Below are 16,475 nucleotides of genomic sequence, written 5' to 3' on the forward strand. Positions count from 1 at the left end.
ATGAGATCCCATTAATAAAACCTCAGGGTGAGACCTAGCAGGGAACTGCCCCATCAGATCATTTCAGTCCCCTGTGCATCTCTGAGCATCCCAGCTCCAGGGATTTCAAACTCTAATTATGCTCAATTACTCCTGGAAATAATTTTTCAAGCACCCACGGAGGCAGGTGGCCAGGGGAAGAACCCTGCACCTGCAAGTTTTAATTGGGAGGTTGCCCCACCGAAGTTAAGCTAGCTGTGTTGCTGGTGCCAAGGAGTCTGTGCCCAGCCCTGCTGGGTCTTTTGGCAACCACCTTACCACCAGTCAGGGTCATGCAGCTGCTTCCCAGCGTCTCCCAAGTCAGGAGAGCTGGCTGGCCAAAAAAGTTCAGCACATGGAAAGCAAAACATGAGGGCAGAGGTTGGAACCACCATTATCACTTTGGATCATCTCCCTTTCCCACTGTCACTGAAATCTTACAGGAGGAAGTTTTGTTTCTCATGGTGGTGTTTTGAACCCTACCAGAGCAAGGAAAGGAAAAAACCTACCAACACCTCCCGTTCTCACTTGCCACCACTGATCTGTCACCCTGAGACAACCCGTGACCTCCCCCAGTGCCTGGCTGGGCTGTGGTTGGTGACAAACCCACTTCCTGCCACCTCACGTGCTTTGGGGATCTGGAGTGGGCAGCATCCCCGCGCCCGGGTGGGCGGGTACCAAATCCGGAGCCCCGGGGTGCAAAGCTCCTGCACCAGGTGCACCACGGAGACACCACTGCTCAAAGTCTAAATACACAGAGGTTTTGTCACTTCTTTCAAATGTTCTTTTCCTGCTGTAGGCTCCCAAAATGGAGGAATGGGAGATGGGACAGGCACATGAGATGATGCAATTCCCATCTCAGGTCAGGCTGGGAAGCCAACTCCTGATCAAAGCCAGAACAAAACAGCACCACGGCATCTCTATCCTCCTCCAGTGCTCCCAAAATCTTAGCAGCAAAAGGATCCCATCAAGTTTGGGATGGGGGGGAAGCAGCCAGAGCCAGGGGTGCTGAAAGGCACGTGCAAGCCCAGGAAAGGAGGTGGGCTGCTGCCTTCACTCAGCTTTTGTCGGGGCTCTTTATCACTCTCAAGCCATGCTGAGAGAAACAGTTTCAAACAGGATGAATGAAATTGCAACACAGCAGGAATTCATGGGAATGCTGCCTCGGTGATCCGAGAGCTTCATGGGAAAGTGAAACAAAAAATCAGCATGTGGCTCAAAAAGAAGAGTTGAAGGAAAAGAAAAAGCTCATGGAAAGTGTCTCGGGCCTGCTGTGAACCTGGGTCACGCACAGAGCTGGAAGCCTGAATGCCCTGAGGGATCCATCCCTCAACACCTCTTGGTGAACACACTGACTAAAGGAGAGCCTGGCAGTGCCTATTCCCCAAGCTGGCACAGAGCCCTAGTTTGACCACCCCAAGCCTCATCCTAGAAAAGCACTGTCCCAAAGTTGCCTCCTCGAGCAAACAGGGCTTTCCCCAGCTCTATTCCTGCTCCTTTTCTACAAAGTGCAGCTCCTGCTCACGGGCTCCACACCTCCCTGGCTGTGGCCACGTGTGGGGACCTGTACCTGTGCCAAGCTGGAAGCTACTCCTGCCTCCCAGAAGGAGCTTAACTGTTTCTTCTATTTGCCCTGAAGGAAAGGTGGTTTGGGCACAGGTTTATCCCAGCCTGGAAAGCTATCACAACCTGCTTCCAATGAAAAGATCACAGCAACTGTGCAGAAGATCAGTTGCCAACATTTCTGGAGCAGCTCAAGGCAGCAAAGCAGGCTTGGAAGAGAGAAAGGCTCTTATCAGGAATGTGATGTTTTGTCCTGGGATAGAGGAATCTCTGTTGGGTTTTCTGTGCTGCCAAGTCAGGGAGCTGGAGGAGGGATAAACAACTCCAGGCACAGGAGATAGCCACGACAGAACCCCAAGGACAAGTGCCAGTTGTACGGCCAAAACACACATTGTCCTGTGAGCAGAAAAAACACCATTCACATCAAAACTCATGGAAGCCAGAAACATCTCTGCTACTGTCAGTGAGCTTAAGGGAAGGTCCTCTGAGAGGCTGGGAGCTGGGAACACGAGCAAGTGATGCAGGTCACTCCATAAATCCTGGCAAAATGCAGAAATCACAACAACAACACCACTACAGCCCTCTGTAGGAGCCACATGCTCTGCTCACACCAGGATCCTTCTCAGAAATTGTGACTCCTTGGATTTCTGTCAGTGGAAGAGCCAAAACAGGGAAGGTTCACAGGTTTCATTTGTGTGGAATGAGTAAGTTAAACAAACCTAACCTAGTGACCTCTTCCCTCATGCACAGCAGGCTGGAGGTTTCCCCCACAGGCAGCATGCACATGCTGTACCGAAGGCTTCAAATTTGTTTGAGTTTAGCCAAAAATGAATGCTGTAGGTCAGCTGTGCTCTGCTAGAGCAGTATGTTCCACAGTTCCCATTCCCTCAGGAGCAAGAACGTGTTCCCAAGGAAAGGCTGGACTGGGGAAGCCCTGCCTGGTCTGGCCCACAAGGGCACAGGATTTCCCAATTTATTCCTGCCAGGCAGTTAATTTTCAAGCTTAAAAGGTCATCAAAAGTGAAGTTTCACTTCATTCATATGGGAAACACACAGCCTTGGCATTCCATGAGGGCCTGGCCTGCTTGTTTCCTGACTGGGGCACCCAGATGGGCAGCAGACACCTTGGAATGAGGATGATACCTGCATCTCTCTCCAGACTACAGCTATTAAAGGGCAAAAGGACTGGAGAGCTCCTTTCAGTCAATTTTTCTCCACCACAACTTTAGCAAAGATACTGGCTTGGAACACCTCCCAAAGCAGTTACAAGAGGCAACTCATCAGGGGCAGGATTAATAACTCTTTTTTATTAAGTTCCCAGAGGGAAAATCTTTTTGGACAGTGACTCCTGCTGGGAGGAACATGCAGCCAGCACCAGTATGGACCAAGATTTGGAGAGCAGGAATGGTCCAGGAGACACTTGCTAGAAGTTGCTGCAATTACCCTACACCAGAATTTGCAGGGCCTTTTCCTCTCGAGAAACACCTTCTGCAGCCTGACCAGAACAGAGCAGGTGTGAAGCACTGGGGGCTGAGCAGCCTCTGGAACAGTTACTCCCAAAATACCACAGAGTTTTCCACACTAAAGCAGCACAATCTTGGCTCTGGTTTTGAAAGTCTGTGGTGAGGTACCACATTTCAGTTTTGCACCAGCTGGAACACAACCGTTGGCTTTGGCTCTTTCTGTTGAAGAGCAGCTAAAGGTATGCATGCCATGGGTACCAGGGCAGCTGAGCCCAGCCTCCTGCTGGGTTTATCTCCAAACCATCAGGAAGGCACAAAACCACCATTTACATGCCAAAACATCAGCTCTGCCTTGGCACGTCCCGTTCTTCAAGGATCCTTTTAACTCTTTCCACGATGGTCCACACTTCTGCCATGGCACCTCGACCTGCAGGGCAAGAGCAAAACCACATGGTGAAATCCAGGGTGGGGGCATCCTAAAGAAAGTGTGTGGAGCAAAATTCCCAATCTCACCTCCTTCTCCAGGGTGTATTTCAATTCAAAATTGTGTATTTTCAGTATTTTTCTGAAATAGTCTTTGTCAATACAAAAGACTTGACAAATCCATACCATTCCCATGACTCTCCCTGAGAGACAGGACTTCCATTAGAGAAAGGTGTTGTGGATTCCCACCAGCCTGAATCCTGGGAGCAACTCTTGGAGAAGGCTGAGTGCTGGACAGAACAAAATGGAAAGGCTTTTACTTTGGGCCTGGTTATCTGCGAGATGAACAACTAATGTATGTTGTGCTGCTGCTTTCCTTTGAAGCAGTTTTTAACTCAGATTCAGAATTTTAAAGTCTGAGATTATTAAATCACCTCGTCTAATCTTGTGTGCTCAACTCAGCACTGGGAACTGAGGCCATTCACTCTTCTAATTTGCCTGGAGCTGAGGAAAGATGCTTCTCCCACAGGTATTTGTCTCTTTCAGAAGACTGAAAAAGAGTCTCTCTTGGTATTTTGTCCTGCTGGCTAATTAATCTCATAACTTACTACTAAGCAGAAATTAGTTCTGGGAAATGTAATTTTCCTCTTTTTCAGACCTGTAAACCCCAAGAGGTCTGGAGCATCCTGTGGACAAGTTGCAGGCAGATTTGGACCTTTCTGCTCTCCTAAGCTCAGGGAGAAGAGCTGCACCTGACAAGAGACACTCCCTCTGCATGGTTTGGCAGAGCTACACCCTTCCAGAACACTTCCAAGGCCTGCCTTCTTCCTCCACCACCCACTACTCCAACACCTCTGGCAATTCAGTGCTGGATTTTTAGATTTAGCAAAGCAACAGCACAGCACATGCCTACAGGTGGAAATCTGCCAGTATGCCAGGCTCTAGAAATCAAGACAAAGAAGATAATGGCAGTGTGTAAACTATCAAGTTAAGAAACTCAGTTTGGTATTCTAACTCTTTTAGCTGGACTTTCTGATTAAAACCCCTCTTTACTAAGGGAGAAAAATTCTTCAGGTAAAACTTGGGCACAGTGAGGATCTGGTGCATTTCAGGTGAGACCCAACCACACGGGGTGAGGAAGAGAAACCTCCTAGAGTAAAACAAACCACAACATCACCAAACCAAACTGGTGCAAACTGAGTCTCTCCTGCACCACGTGTGAGCTTTGCTATGTGCCGCTTGTGTGGAAACCAGGGAAACCCCTGAGTGGATGGAAGCCACAAAACCAAAATGAGTGTGGAAGAGGCCATGGGGTGAAAAAGGCCTGAGAAAAGGGGAAGAGGTGAAAAAAAGTCAGTTGTGGAGACTAGTTTGGTCTTCAAAGAGATAGAATCCGTTAGTGCCCTGCCATAATCTCCCTACAGGCTGCCAGGAAAAGTGCTGCTGTTTGCCATCAGGAAGATCTCGGTGGGAATTGACTCATGAGCACAAGTGGAGTACAGTCAGATGAGGCTGCTCCTGCCATCCCTGCATCCCTCTCCTCCAAGCTCCTGAAGGAGTTTGCTCTCACAACTAAGACAGCTGAGCTGGATATGAAGAAATTTGATGTAATCATGTGTAAAATCCCAGTGGAAGGCTAATCATCCAGGATATTTCAACTGGCGTCTGAGTTACTTGACTACACTTACCTAACTGTAAATATTTCTTAGGCTTCAGTTCTGAAAGTACAAAACCATGGAATTATTGCACCTACCTAAGGATTCCAAAACTAAGCCAGGCCTGGAACTTAACCACAAGGGACATTTTAACATCCTGTCTATATCACAGACTGTTTATTAGACTGACAGGGTGGCTAAAATCCTGATGGAGCCAGGGCTGATACACAGAAGTAAGTGCATTGTACTGTGCAGGCTGTGACTGGAACTGGGGGACGTTTTATATAGATTTGACCAATTAAATTTTAATAAAAAAGCAAATCCATTTATCCAAATGGTTTGTAACAAAACCCTTCCCAAAAGTCAAAATACCTCAATTGAAAGCAGCTACTAAAACTCAAATGAGACCATTATTTTTTAGCACTGCAAGCTGAATGTATTGAGTCTGCACTTCCTCCACACCCCTCTTTTACTTCATTGAACTCTGGTGTCAAAACCCCAAATCAAAGCTGGTTTGGGAAGCTACAAAGTAACCCAGGCAACAACAACAACAAACGTTAAATGTGTGTCCAGCTACATCCCCAGCCACATCTGCAAAGGGCTTTTCTCACTGTCTGCACTTAGGAACAAGATTTAATGCCAATGATGGAACTGAGGCACAATGAAAACAGCCCCCAGACCCAGCAGAGGGCAAAGTCAGGACACCCAGGCTGGGTGTCCTCGCCACAGAACCTTCCTTCTCTTTGATCTCCTCTCTTCCTAAATGTGCATTTCTCTTCAATATCAGGCTCAGCTGGAAGCTCTTAAGACTACTTAAAAATTAATGACAAGAGATAACACCAGGCAAAGCTTCAGCTTGTTTGTACAAACTGTGGCAGTTCAAAATCTCCGTGGCCACACAGAAAAAGGCAGCACATCCCTCCAGGATGAGGGAGGGAAAAGGGCAGGAGCCACAGCAAAGGACTGACCTTCATCTCCACACACGAGTTTCTTCACCACACAGGGGATCTCTGTGTAGCCGAAGCCCTTCAGCTGCTCCACCTGGCGAGCTGTGATGGGATGCTCCCACATGGCCGTGTTCATGGCAGGGCAGAAGAGCAGGGGTTTGCTCAGGTCCCACGCGCGGATGACACAAGTCTGCAGGAGAAGCCATGGCAGGGCTTGGATTTCCTCACTCCTTCCCATCCCTGTGCTGCACCTTTCCAGCCTGCCTGTTGTTTTGTCAGTGCAGCTGGACTAACCCATGGGCTGAGACTAATTTGTACCACATTCCAGCCAAGCTCATCTCTGACAGGCAGGAAAGATGAGGGAGGCTACCCAGAGGATAAATCCCACCCTGCTCCAGCCAGCAGCCCAGGCTGGAGTAAACCAAGTTCGAAGAGGATGTGTACAGACTGTGGAAGACAGAGAAGCTGAGAGGTAGCCATAGATCATACTGGCTACAAAGAAACCCCCGAGGCAACACTTCAGATAACAAAGCTGAACATTGAAAGTTGGCAATGAGTCTTTCTGACATGAAATGCCAGCTGGATCCATAACTCCTTGCAAGGGAAGCAGTGCTGCTTCCAGGATGCAACAGAGGAGAATACAAGCACATATGGGGCTGCTGCAGGAGATGCTGGCAGGTTACAAGGCATCTGGCAGCTCCTGTGTGCTACAGACAATCAAATCTGAATCCTCAGCACTTCCAGATAACCCAGGATCACCTCATCCCCCTGGAGAGATAAATGCTGGTTGTTCTTAGTGCAATGTCCATCAGATCCCCCAGGCCTTTGCAGCATTTCAAACAAAGGAGCTTCCAAGAGAGCAGCTCTGATCACAGAGTCCTTACAGGAACCCAATCCATCCTTTTTTATACCTTGTGACTTGAACCCTTCCCAGTCCAAGGAAATCTGATGGAATCTGTTCTGAACTGTCAACCAGCACCTCCAGCACTCACTTTCCCTTCCTGGAGCTGCCTCTTCCCTTTACAAGGCTCTCAAAGATTGGCAGGAGCCTGCGAAGCCACACATCGCTGACATCCATCCTGAGCTCTTCCCTCAGCACACCAGAAGGACAAGACATTGCCTGTCACTCCTACAGCTCTTTCTGGCTTCTCTAGATCTCCAGTGATCTGCTCTGGGTGGATTTCGTTCATTTATATGCACTTCTCACCCAAAATGCTGTAGGTCATGCAGTTCTGCAGCTTCCCGAGATCTTTTGTGTGGTTAATGTCTGGCCACAAAACATTCAGCCCTGCTGAAGACCCCCAGCACCCAGCAAAGAAGCACACTCTCTTTTAATACAGTTTCTGATTAGGCTGAAGAGCCTCAAGAGCCCTTTAAATACCAAGAAACAAGCCTGAACAAGCAAAATCCTCTGTAGCTGAAGCTGGGAGGTAGGTGGGCATGAGCATGTTTGAGAATCTGTGCTATGTTAGGTGAGGGAGGTGGTGAAGTAGCAGGAAGTAAACAGTGTTATCTGATCTGACAGGTGTCTTTCCAGATTGCATTGAAAAAACGTAGTGGAACTCAAAAGGGAGTGAGCGTGTGTTTGTGTGTATGAGTGACAGAGAGAGAGGATGAAGGCAGAAAGAAATACCACCCTCGAGAAAAAGCAGGGAAGACAAAGCAGGGACCGGGAAATGAGACGAGAGACTGAGAGAGCCGATGAGTGGGAACAGATTAGGTCAGAGAAGGAAAGAGAAGGAGCAGAGGAAACATGCTGAGGAAGAGAGAGAGAAGCAGGTGAAGGGGGAGCAGAATGTGCAAATCTCACTGTTGGTAATGCTGCAGAAGCACTGAAATTCCATAGAGGCAAGGTCAGGCAGTCCTGAGGGGTGGCAGCAGTGGCAGGCAGAGACTGGGTACTCACCAGCAGGTTGTCACAGATGCCATTGGCAACCTTTGCCAGCGTGTTGGCATCCAGAGGTGCCACCACCATGAGGTCAGCCCAGCGCCGGAGCTCAATGTGCAGGACGGGGTCCGAGCGGCCCTTCCACAGCTGTGGGGGAGACAAGGTGGGCAGCACCAAACCCTCACACACCTCATCAATCCCACCCCAGGAAACACAATTCCTGATGGAATTCCTATGGAATGTTATGGAATTTAAGGGATGGCAGTGGATCAGCCGATGGGGGGATCCTTTCTCCACAAGACAATTCCCACAACTGATAACCAAAGGTTTCAACTCACAGCAAAGAGCTGTCCCCATCCACAGCATCCCTTAGCTTTGTAATTATTCCTAAGAGCTCCGTCCTTCAGCCAGCTGAGCCAGGCAGGCCCAAACCAGGGGTACATTTCCTGAGGAACCCATGTGATTTACAAGCTTCACACTGAAATGAAGCTGCCCACTGGCTTCTCACGAGGCACAGACCCCTAACTGACCAAGTCACTTTTAATTAGGATGCACAACCCTACTCACACTCAAAACAGCAAAGGGAATCCTCCTAAGTACTGCAGGGAACAGTGTCCTGTTGCCTTTCTCCATGATGGATGAGGTTTATCCAGTTTGGCACTTCTCACCTCTCTCAGCTCTTTGAATCACAGAATGGTTTGGGTTGGGAGGGACCTTAAAGCTCACCTTGTTCCACAGACAGGGACACCTTCCACTTGACCAGGTTGCTCCAAGGCCCATCCAACCCCTGAACACTCCCACAAATTCTCCTTGATTCTTGAGTGATTATTTCTGTTTTCTTTAAAGCCCTGAATTGCTCAAGAGAACCTTGGTCTTAAGAGCTCAGTTACCTGGGAAAGAGTCCTGAGAAGCAGCAAACAGCATCAGGTGCCTATTCCCCAGAGGACACCCAACCACAGGCCAGCATGGGCTGGCTGGCTGCGTCAGGGCCACAGACTGCTCCTCCTCCGAGTCATAGGAAGCCACAACAAAAAGGCAGCATCCGAAAAGCTGGAACTTCCTGAATACCTTTCCTACCTCCTCCACTCCTTTCTATTCTTTCTTGTCATTTTACTGTCAGAGAGAAGGATGTCATAAAGACATGCTAAGCAGGCTGTCACAGTGAGCCCAGAGGAGGCCATCAAGGTGATCAGAAGGATGGAACACTTCTCCCATAAGGAAAGGCTGAGAGAATTGGCAGTGTTCAGCTTGGACAAGAGAAGACTTTGGGATGACCTAATTGTGTCCTTCTAGTGCCTGAAGGAGCCAGCAAGATGGAGGGAGGCTATTTACAAGGGCTGGAGCAACAGGACAAGGGGAAATGGCTTCCAGCTGCCAGAGGACAGGGTGAGATGGGACAGTGGAAGAAATTGTTCCCTGTGAGGGGGCTGAGGCCCTGGCACAGGTTGCCCAGAGAAACTGTGGCTGCCCCATCCCTGGAAATGTTCCAGGCAAGGCTGGATGGGGCTTGGAGCAACCTGGGATAATGGAAGTGTCCCTGCCCACGGCAGAGGGTGGAACTGGAGGAGCTTTGAGGTCCCTTCCAACCCAAACCCTGCTGTGATTATTTCTCACCACAAGGGCTCTGTGCCTGCTCTCCAGTGTGCCAGCAGACCTCAAAGCCTGACCTGCAGCTCTTCTATCACCCCACTGAGGGTTCCTCAGAAATAACTGCCTGAGGCTGTAACACCCTGGGATCCAGTAGGTATCCACCAATTCCAGAGACTATCCAGAAAGTTTCCCAGCTGTTACCACTGGCGTGTTTCTGTCCACTAAAAAGCGGTGGTCATGTGTGAGCAGGAATAGGGGTAAGGAAAGAGCACCTTGTGCTCAGATCAGCACTGCAAAGCAGGGATGAAACGTATGGAAAAACAAATCTTGATGCTTGTACAATGAACCTCTTCATACTCAAGGAGTCTCAATGTGTGTCAGTAAAACTGCAGTGAGGAGAAAAAGCCATTTCACAGGGAGCAGAAATGTTCACAGCCCTGACAGCTGAGCTAAGGGGAATGAAGCTGCTGCCTGCATCACAAGTATGACTCATGACAAGCACCAAACTTGCTCACCATGGGTCTGCAGCGGCTGTCTTGACATTTCCTGACACTCCTCTCAGAGCAGCTGAGCCTAAGGTGGAGAGAGACCACTGCTACCCTCCCTGCCTGCTGCAGGACAAAATCCCGCAATGCATCAGGGCAGCCTCTCTCTTCCTCCTCCTTTACAGCACATTCTTCAAAAGCCACATTCCAAATATATATTACTAGACCAAGGAGTGAGTCTTGGCTCAGGTTTAAAAAAGAACTAATTGTAGTTTCTTGCAAGAAAACTGAAGAGGAATGCTTCTATTTGCAAGAACAACTCACCTGCCACTCCTCTTCATCACCATAGAGGGTCACAGGAATCTCCTGGGCATTGTAGAAATGTTTTGCTCTCTCAGTAGTGACCACCTTCACCTCGAGCTAAGCAGAAAGAAAAAGACCACTGGTTAGACTTGAGAACAATTTTGAAGGTTTTGTGGCTTCACAGAGAGCCTCCCCTGTTCACAGCTGAAAGGCCAGGCCACCACAGGCATCCACAGTAGCAAGAAACTCATTTCATGTCTATGTAAAACAGGCAGGTCCTCACCTGCCAAGAAAAATGGAAAATCTCTATGCAGGTGAGTCCATAGCACAGAGTTTCTGTGCAGCAAACCAGTGGCTTCCACAAAGAGAGACTGCGTGATAAGTATGACTCATAACAAGCACCAGACTTCCTCACCATGGCTCTGCAGTGGCTGTCTTGACATTTCCTGACATTGAACACGTGAGGGTTCCCTCTGAAATCTCAGATAAACCTCCAAAGCCACTGGAACCTTCATTGGTGTCTACTGGGGAAAGCCTATCCCATCCTTCAGGTGTTTATCTGACACCCACTTACAAAAGGTGTTAAGGTGAACCTCTTGTTTCCTCCTGCAGAAATCTTCCCAAGTGGAAGAGGGGCCTTTTCCCTGTTTTCCATGTGTCCTGCAGCTCTGATAAACGTTGTCAACAGCTCCTGCCACAGGCAGTGAACCAGAGGTGTCCTCCACATACCAGGTCAGCCAGTGTCAGCTCTGCATGCCCCGACTGCCCATGTGGGACATGGAGCTGAATTTCCAGCTGCAATTCCTCCCAAGGACGTTCCTTCAACTGCTCAACATCAAAACACATGGATGGAGCACTATGAAGAATGGTAATGAGGAAGATGAACTTCAGGCTGCTGATTACAGTGAAAAATGCCCCTTTTCCATGGTATTGACCACTGTCTCCTCCTTCCAGCAACTCCCAGAACCCACTGCATGGTTTTGGTGATCTGGCAGTGAGATGGGAGAAATCAGCCCCACCAGCAGCTCCAGTAAACAGTGCCTTGAGGTAGAAAACTAATGAGGCACTCAATGTGTGCACTCCTTGCTACAATCAACTGCTGGAAACCTCCAAGCTCCAAGAAGTTCTCTCCAACAGCAGCAGCGATGTGACAGAGCACATGAATCCAGATCCCAACACCATTTATTCCACTGGGAATGAGGCAGTGTTGACTCCTTGCATCCTATGAGACTAGAACAGCTGGGAACAGTGGAAAATCCCAGCCTCAGCATATTGCAGCCGCTGGTAATTTCCCCCAATTTCTAAAGGAAAACTGAGAGGATAATGCAGCTGCACAACACATTTTTGGTACTGTACATTTGTTTTTCTGCCTCTTCTAAAGGTCTGTTTTTCTTGAAACACCCCTGACTGGGAATGCCAGGTGTTCACAGTGTTTTTGAGCGTGAAGATCACACTCACAGGCATTAGCTAACTGCATTATTTCCATGCTAACCTCACCCCACAGGAAGCTGCTCAAGCCAAGCAGCAACACCCACAAAGGCGCTATCACCGCTCCACTGTGCCACAGGCTTGGGGAGAGGTGCTAACCTCAGGCTGCAAGAAAACTTATTTATTTGAGGGGTTTAAAGGCCACTGTGCAGTTTGAAGGAGGATGGCTGCTCTCTGAAATGCTACCATTGAAAAACAAATATTTCTTCCAAGTATAAACCCAGGATTAGGGAAGAGCTCTGGCTGTCAACCACTGCATTCTACCATTCCAGACCACCACATTCCAGAGGAATGTTCTAGGAGTCTGAGTGCTGGCGGCTGAAATCCCACCACCCCCCAAGAAAGTTGTTTTGTGAGTTAAATATTCTCCCTAATGAAGGTTTTCTGCTGGGATGGGCTCCTGGTTCCCTCGTTCTCAGCAAGTCCTTCAAGTCCCTCCAGCTACACTGGGACGAGGCCAGTGTTCTCAGAATTACTTCAGCCTACACAGTTTATTCTTTCTATTTACTTGGCACACCCTCTGTTTGCCTGTTGATATCTTCAACAGCAAAGGCAGTTTAGCCACACTCAAACTCCCTCACTGGAGACAGTTTAGATTAGTTAAAGGTCTTTGGCTTAAGCCAAATCTCCAAACCAAACTTTACTATAAAGCTGCTCTCCCATGTTCAGGCAACACTGCTGGTCTCTGATAGAGGATTCTCCTGGCACAGCCCTTTCTGCTCAGGGTAAGGAGATGCATGTGGTTATTTTTTAATGGCTTTCTCAGTTCTGACAGCAAAATCTTTCTAGATAGCCTGAGCACAGGAGCTCCTCTGTTAAATGGCACCTAAAAGCTGAGGCAGAGGCTGCCTGGCAGATGTACAATGAAGTGACAGGGTGTGGTTTAAACCTGAAGGTGACATCCTGGAGTTTCAAGAGCAAAAGATTTTGCCCACCAAAAAGTCTGTCCTTACTCTTCTTTAACCTAGGATCGCAGACTGGTTTGGAATGCAAAGGAAATTAAAGGTGTTCCAGTTCCACCCCCTGCCATGGGCAGGGACCCCTTCCACTATCCCAGGGTGCTCCAAGCCCCATCCCACCTGGCCTTGGACACTTCCAGGACAAGTCAAAGACAATTCAAGCAAAAGGCAGTGAGCTGTCACATCTACTCGAGGAGGTATTAAAGTTTAATGAGCAGCAAAATCATTCTGCCAAGTCCTTCACCACAGACCATTTCAGGCAAAACATCAATTTACACTAACCACTCTGGTTGCAAGCCTGTGACCACATCTCTTCTGGTATCAAAGCCATATTCTGCTCCTGCCCTGCCTGCTCTGTAAAGTTCTGCTCCAGCAGTACAAAAATGCATGCAACAGCCTGGTGCAGGACTCAGTAAACACCATGGGCAAGTTACACCGACTCAGCAGGCCTCGAATCACAGCAGAAATGAGTGAATAACTTTGATTAATAAGCTTTTATAAACTCATGGATGTCTAATTTTTGCTTTTGCTGCCCTAAAACCAGTGGCCACAAAGTCTGCACTGGATGTCACAGACCTCTGGGGCTGCACAGAGAGCTGGAGTCCAGCTGTCTGCAGCTTTTAATTATGAAACAAACACTCAGAGAGAAGCAAAGGGTTTAAGCCACCCTCTACCACGGGTCATTCTGCCTATCAGCTGCACAAAAGGATGTCTCAAGCTCCAGGAGCAAAGGAAAATGGACAATAGCCAAGCTAATCCAAGAGGGAGAGGATTAGAAGATCTCTATCTCTGGCTCTGGTCACCCCATTCCCTGATGTCATTTTTCTTTGTCCTTCTTATTTCAGGCTGGGACCTTTGACCTCACTGATCACATCAGGCTAAATCATAAATTAACTGAGGCCTCACCTCCAGCACCGTTTCCAGTTTGGATCAAGCAGATAAACCAACACCTTCTCTGCCTCTACTGTGCCCACAAGGTACAGCCTCCCAAGTCATCCCAAAGGATATTCATGCAGCAATCTCGTCAAAAAAACTGCAGATTTCAGTGCACCCTCTTGCCCCTGCCACTTTTTTCTTTCACTGCTCCAAAATATTTCCTGTATTTCTAAACACCTAAAAGTTTTCTGTGTTTAACTTTATCCTACAGCAGAAAAGGCACATTTCCCTCCCTGATCAGTCACCAGTGGCCCCTGCTGGGCACCTCTGTTACTCCAGAAAAAAACAGTAAAAAAATACCATACAAACCTATACAGCAGCAGCTTGTGTTCTCCATTTCTGGTTTTACAAGGTCTGTTTTCCCTTTCTGGATCACATTTGGAAAAGCCATATCCCACCCATGGAAAACTGCAATACCCTGGAGATTTCAAGTTTCAGAAGCATCTCTATCTGCAACCACGTCTGATAACTTGACTGACAAGAACAAACTCCAGGAAAAAAAAAAAAAAGAAAAGATACAAAGCAAAAATCTTTTCAAATATAAAATGGTAAGAAAGAAGAAAGGGGGGAAAAAAGGATTTTTAAAAACAGGTGGAATCCTCCTCACAGAAATTTTTGAACTAAGGGGCCCCGAGGAGGAACTTGTCATTTCAGCAGAAGCCACGTGAGCACTGCTCAGAACCAGGGTAACTCCAACTTTACAAAGCTCCACCAACAGCTTCACTCACCGCAGGGATTTTCAGCAATTCCGCGACCAGCAGGGGCAGCTTGAGGGCAGCCACGCTTCCAGTCACTCCCACCAGCACATGGAACTTTTCCTGTGCCACAGATGAGCTGTTTCCTGCAGCAGTGCCTGGTTCTGGCAGGGAGATGGGCTCCATGCTCCAGTGCAGCTGTGCAGGCACAGGAAAACAAAGACACTGCACTAACAGAGCCTCCCAGCACAGCTCCAACCCCAACACATTCCCAAGAGGATCTGACCTGGACTCTGCAGGACCCAGAGCCAGCCAGAACCATGGGATGACTCTGGGTCACCCCCCAGGTGCCACTCATCCCACAAGGATTTCAAGCACCAGCAGAACTTTAAGGGTAGCTCAATGTTTAATTACATTTTTCTCTAAGATACTGGGAAACAGGCTCCTAAAATTTGAGCAGAGAGGCCACAAAAGCATCCTGGTAAAGTTCATGCCCTCCAAAATTAAGACTCCCACATGTTGAACACAGTCCAGAATTTAGGGCAGATAAATAAATCAATTTGAGATAAAATTTTACGCCAAGTTCTCTAAAAGCAAACAAACCCTTGCTGAGTTGCTTTCCCTCTGTACTTTCTGGTGATTAATAAATGCACAGAGATGTCTTAATAATTAAAAATGTGGGGCCTCTCTGCATGCACAATCTTGTTTCTCACTGTGTTCCTAAATATTAACAGCAGCACTAGACAGAATTCCCTAGCAGCTCTAATTTAGGTCTGCAGCTTCCTCCTGGCCTTCCTATGCTGCTGCCACACTGATAAAAAAACAGGAATTAATGTTTCGGTGGAGAAAATGACACAAGTGTCTCAAATATAATCAATCAATGATTAAGCAGCAACGAGTAAATTCAGTTCTTGAAAAATCACTGCAACCAGTAAAGTTTGTTGCATTTTAGTGATGTCCTTGTTGCTCAAAGAAAGTGTTTGCAATCACTTTGGGCGGAAAGAAGATGGACACAGGCTGTGCTGATGATTTGGGAGGAACTCAGAGTCTGGAGAGAGGAATTTCACACGACCACAGCGTGGTTTGGGTTGGAAGGGAAATTAAAATTGCCAAATACCACCCTCTGCCATGAGCAGGGACACCTCCCACTAAAAGCCCAATTTCAGCTTTGCTGATTAGCAAGGGTAATTAAGAGGTGAGGAAATGTAGCAGAACATTGGCTGAGAGATTTTAATGCCACCACCACACTTCACATATTTATCTATATCTAATTAAAATCAGATTATGATGATTATTTATAAATTATAAAAGTTATTATCTACTTAAAGCATCCTTTGGATGCTTCCAAAATGTGCACAATTCTACTGAAGCATCCACAAATTAAAGCCTGGGTATTGAAACGTACATTTTTAAGTAGGAAACTTTCCAAATGGTTATAAATTATAAAGTAATGATGAAAAGGATAAAAATTATAAAATTAGAAAAGAATTATTAAAATAGTAAAATAATGGTAAATACAGTAAAGCAGTGGTAAAAAGGTCAAATTTTTAAATGGTACAAATATAAAAATAGCGGCAAAAATCGCAAAATAGTGGTAAAAATTATAAAATAACAGTAGAGGATTATAGTAAAAGGTGTATGTACAGTAATATATGTAATATAACGATTAAAAAACCTGTTGGGCCGCGCTTTGCTCTTACCCAAACACAGCTGTGGGGAAGCAGCCACTAGAAAACGAGCAATTTACAGGCCCCTAAAGGTTCATTAAATCGACTTTTAATGCGGTAGCGGTGCTGAAAGCGGCTCCAAAAGGCCGCACAGCAGGACCGGGAAGCCCCGGGGGCCCGCAGAAGGTGAGACACAGCGCTCCGACACCGCCCCGGGCAGGGCCGGTGGAACCGGCAGGGCCGTGAGGGCCGTGAGGGCAGCGGGGCCGCGGCGGGGGGCGGACCGGAACTGGGGGGGGGGGGTGGTGGTGCCGGGAACCGGCGCACGCACGGCGCTGATTGGTGCGCACTGCTCCCGCTCTCAGCGCTGATTGGTGCGCCTTGCTCCCGCCCAC

General features: G+C 47.8%; 1 protein-coding gene across 1 annotated transcript; it reads right to left on the reverse strand.

Moving 5' to 3' along the window:
• Positions 1-2,868: 2,868 nt before the first annotated feature.
• On the reverse strand, positions 2,869-16,355 carry PPCDC (phosphopantothenoylcysteine decarboxylase). The gene is made up of 6 exons (XM_021547232.2): positions 16,114-16,355; positions 14,447-14,611; positions 10,357-10,452; positions 7,976-8,104; positions 6,091-6,259; positions 2,869-3,471 (listed from the first exon to the last, which is right to left on the reverse strand). The coding sequence occupies exons 2-6, from the start codon at positions 14,597-14,599 to the stop codon at positions 3,386-3,388; spliced, it is 633 nt and encodes a 210-aa protein (XP_021402907.1). The 5' UTR covers positions 14,600-14,611; positions 16,114-16,355; the 3' UTR covers positions 2,869-3,385.
• Between the last annotated feature and the right edge of the window lie 120 nt (positions 16,356-16,475).

The sequence above is a fragment of the Lonchura striata genome, chromosome 11, assembly GCF_046129695.1.
Source record: "Lonchura striata isolate bLonStr1 chromosome 11, bLonStr1.mat, whole genome shotgun sequence".
In the NCBI taxonomy this organism is placed as follows: domain Eukaryota; kingdom Metazoa; phylum Chordata; class Aves; order Passeriformes; family Estrildidae; genus Lonchura; species Lonchura striata.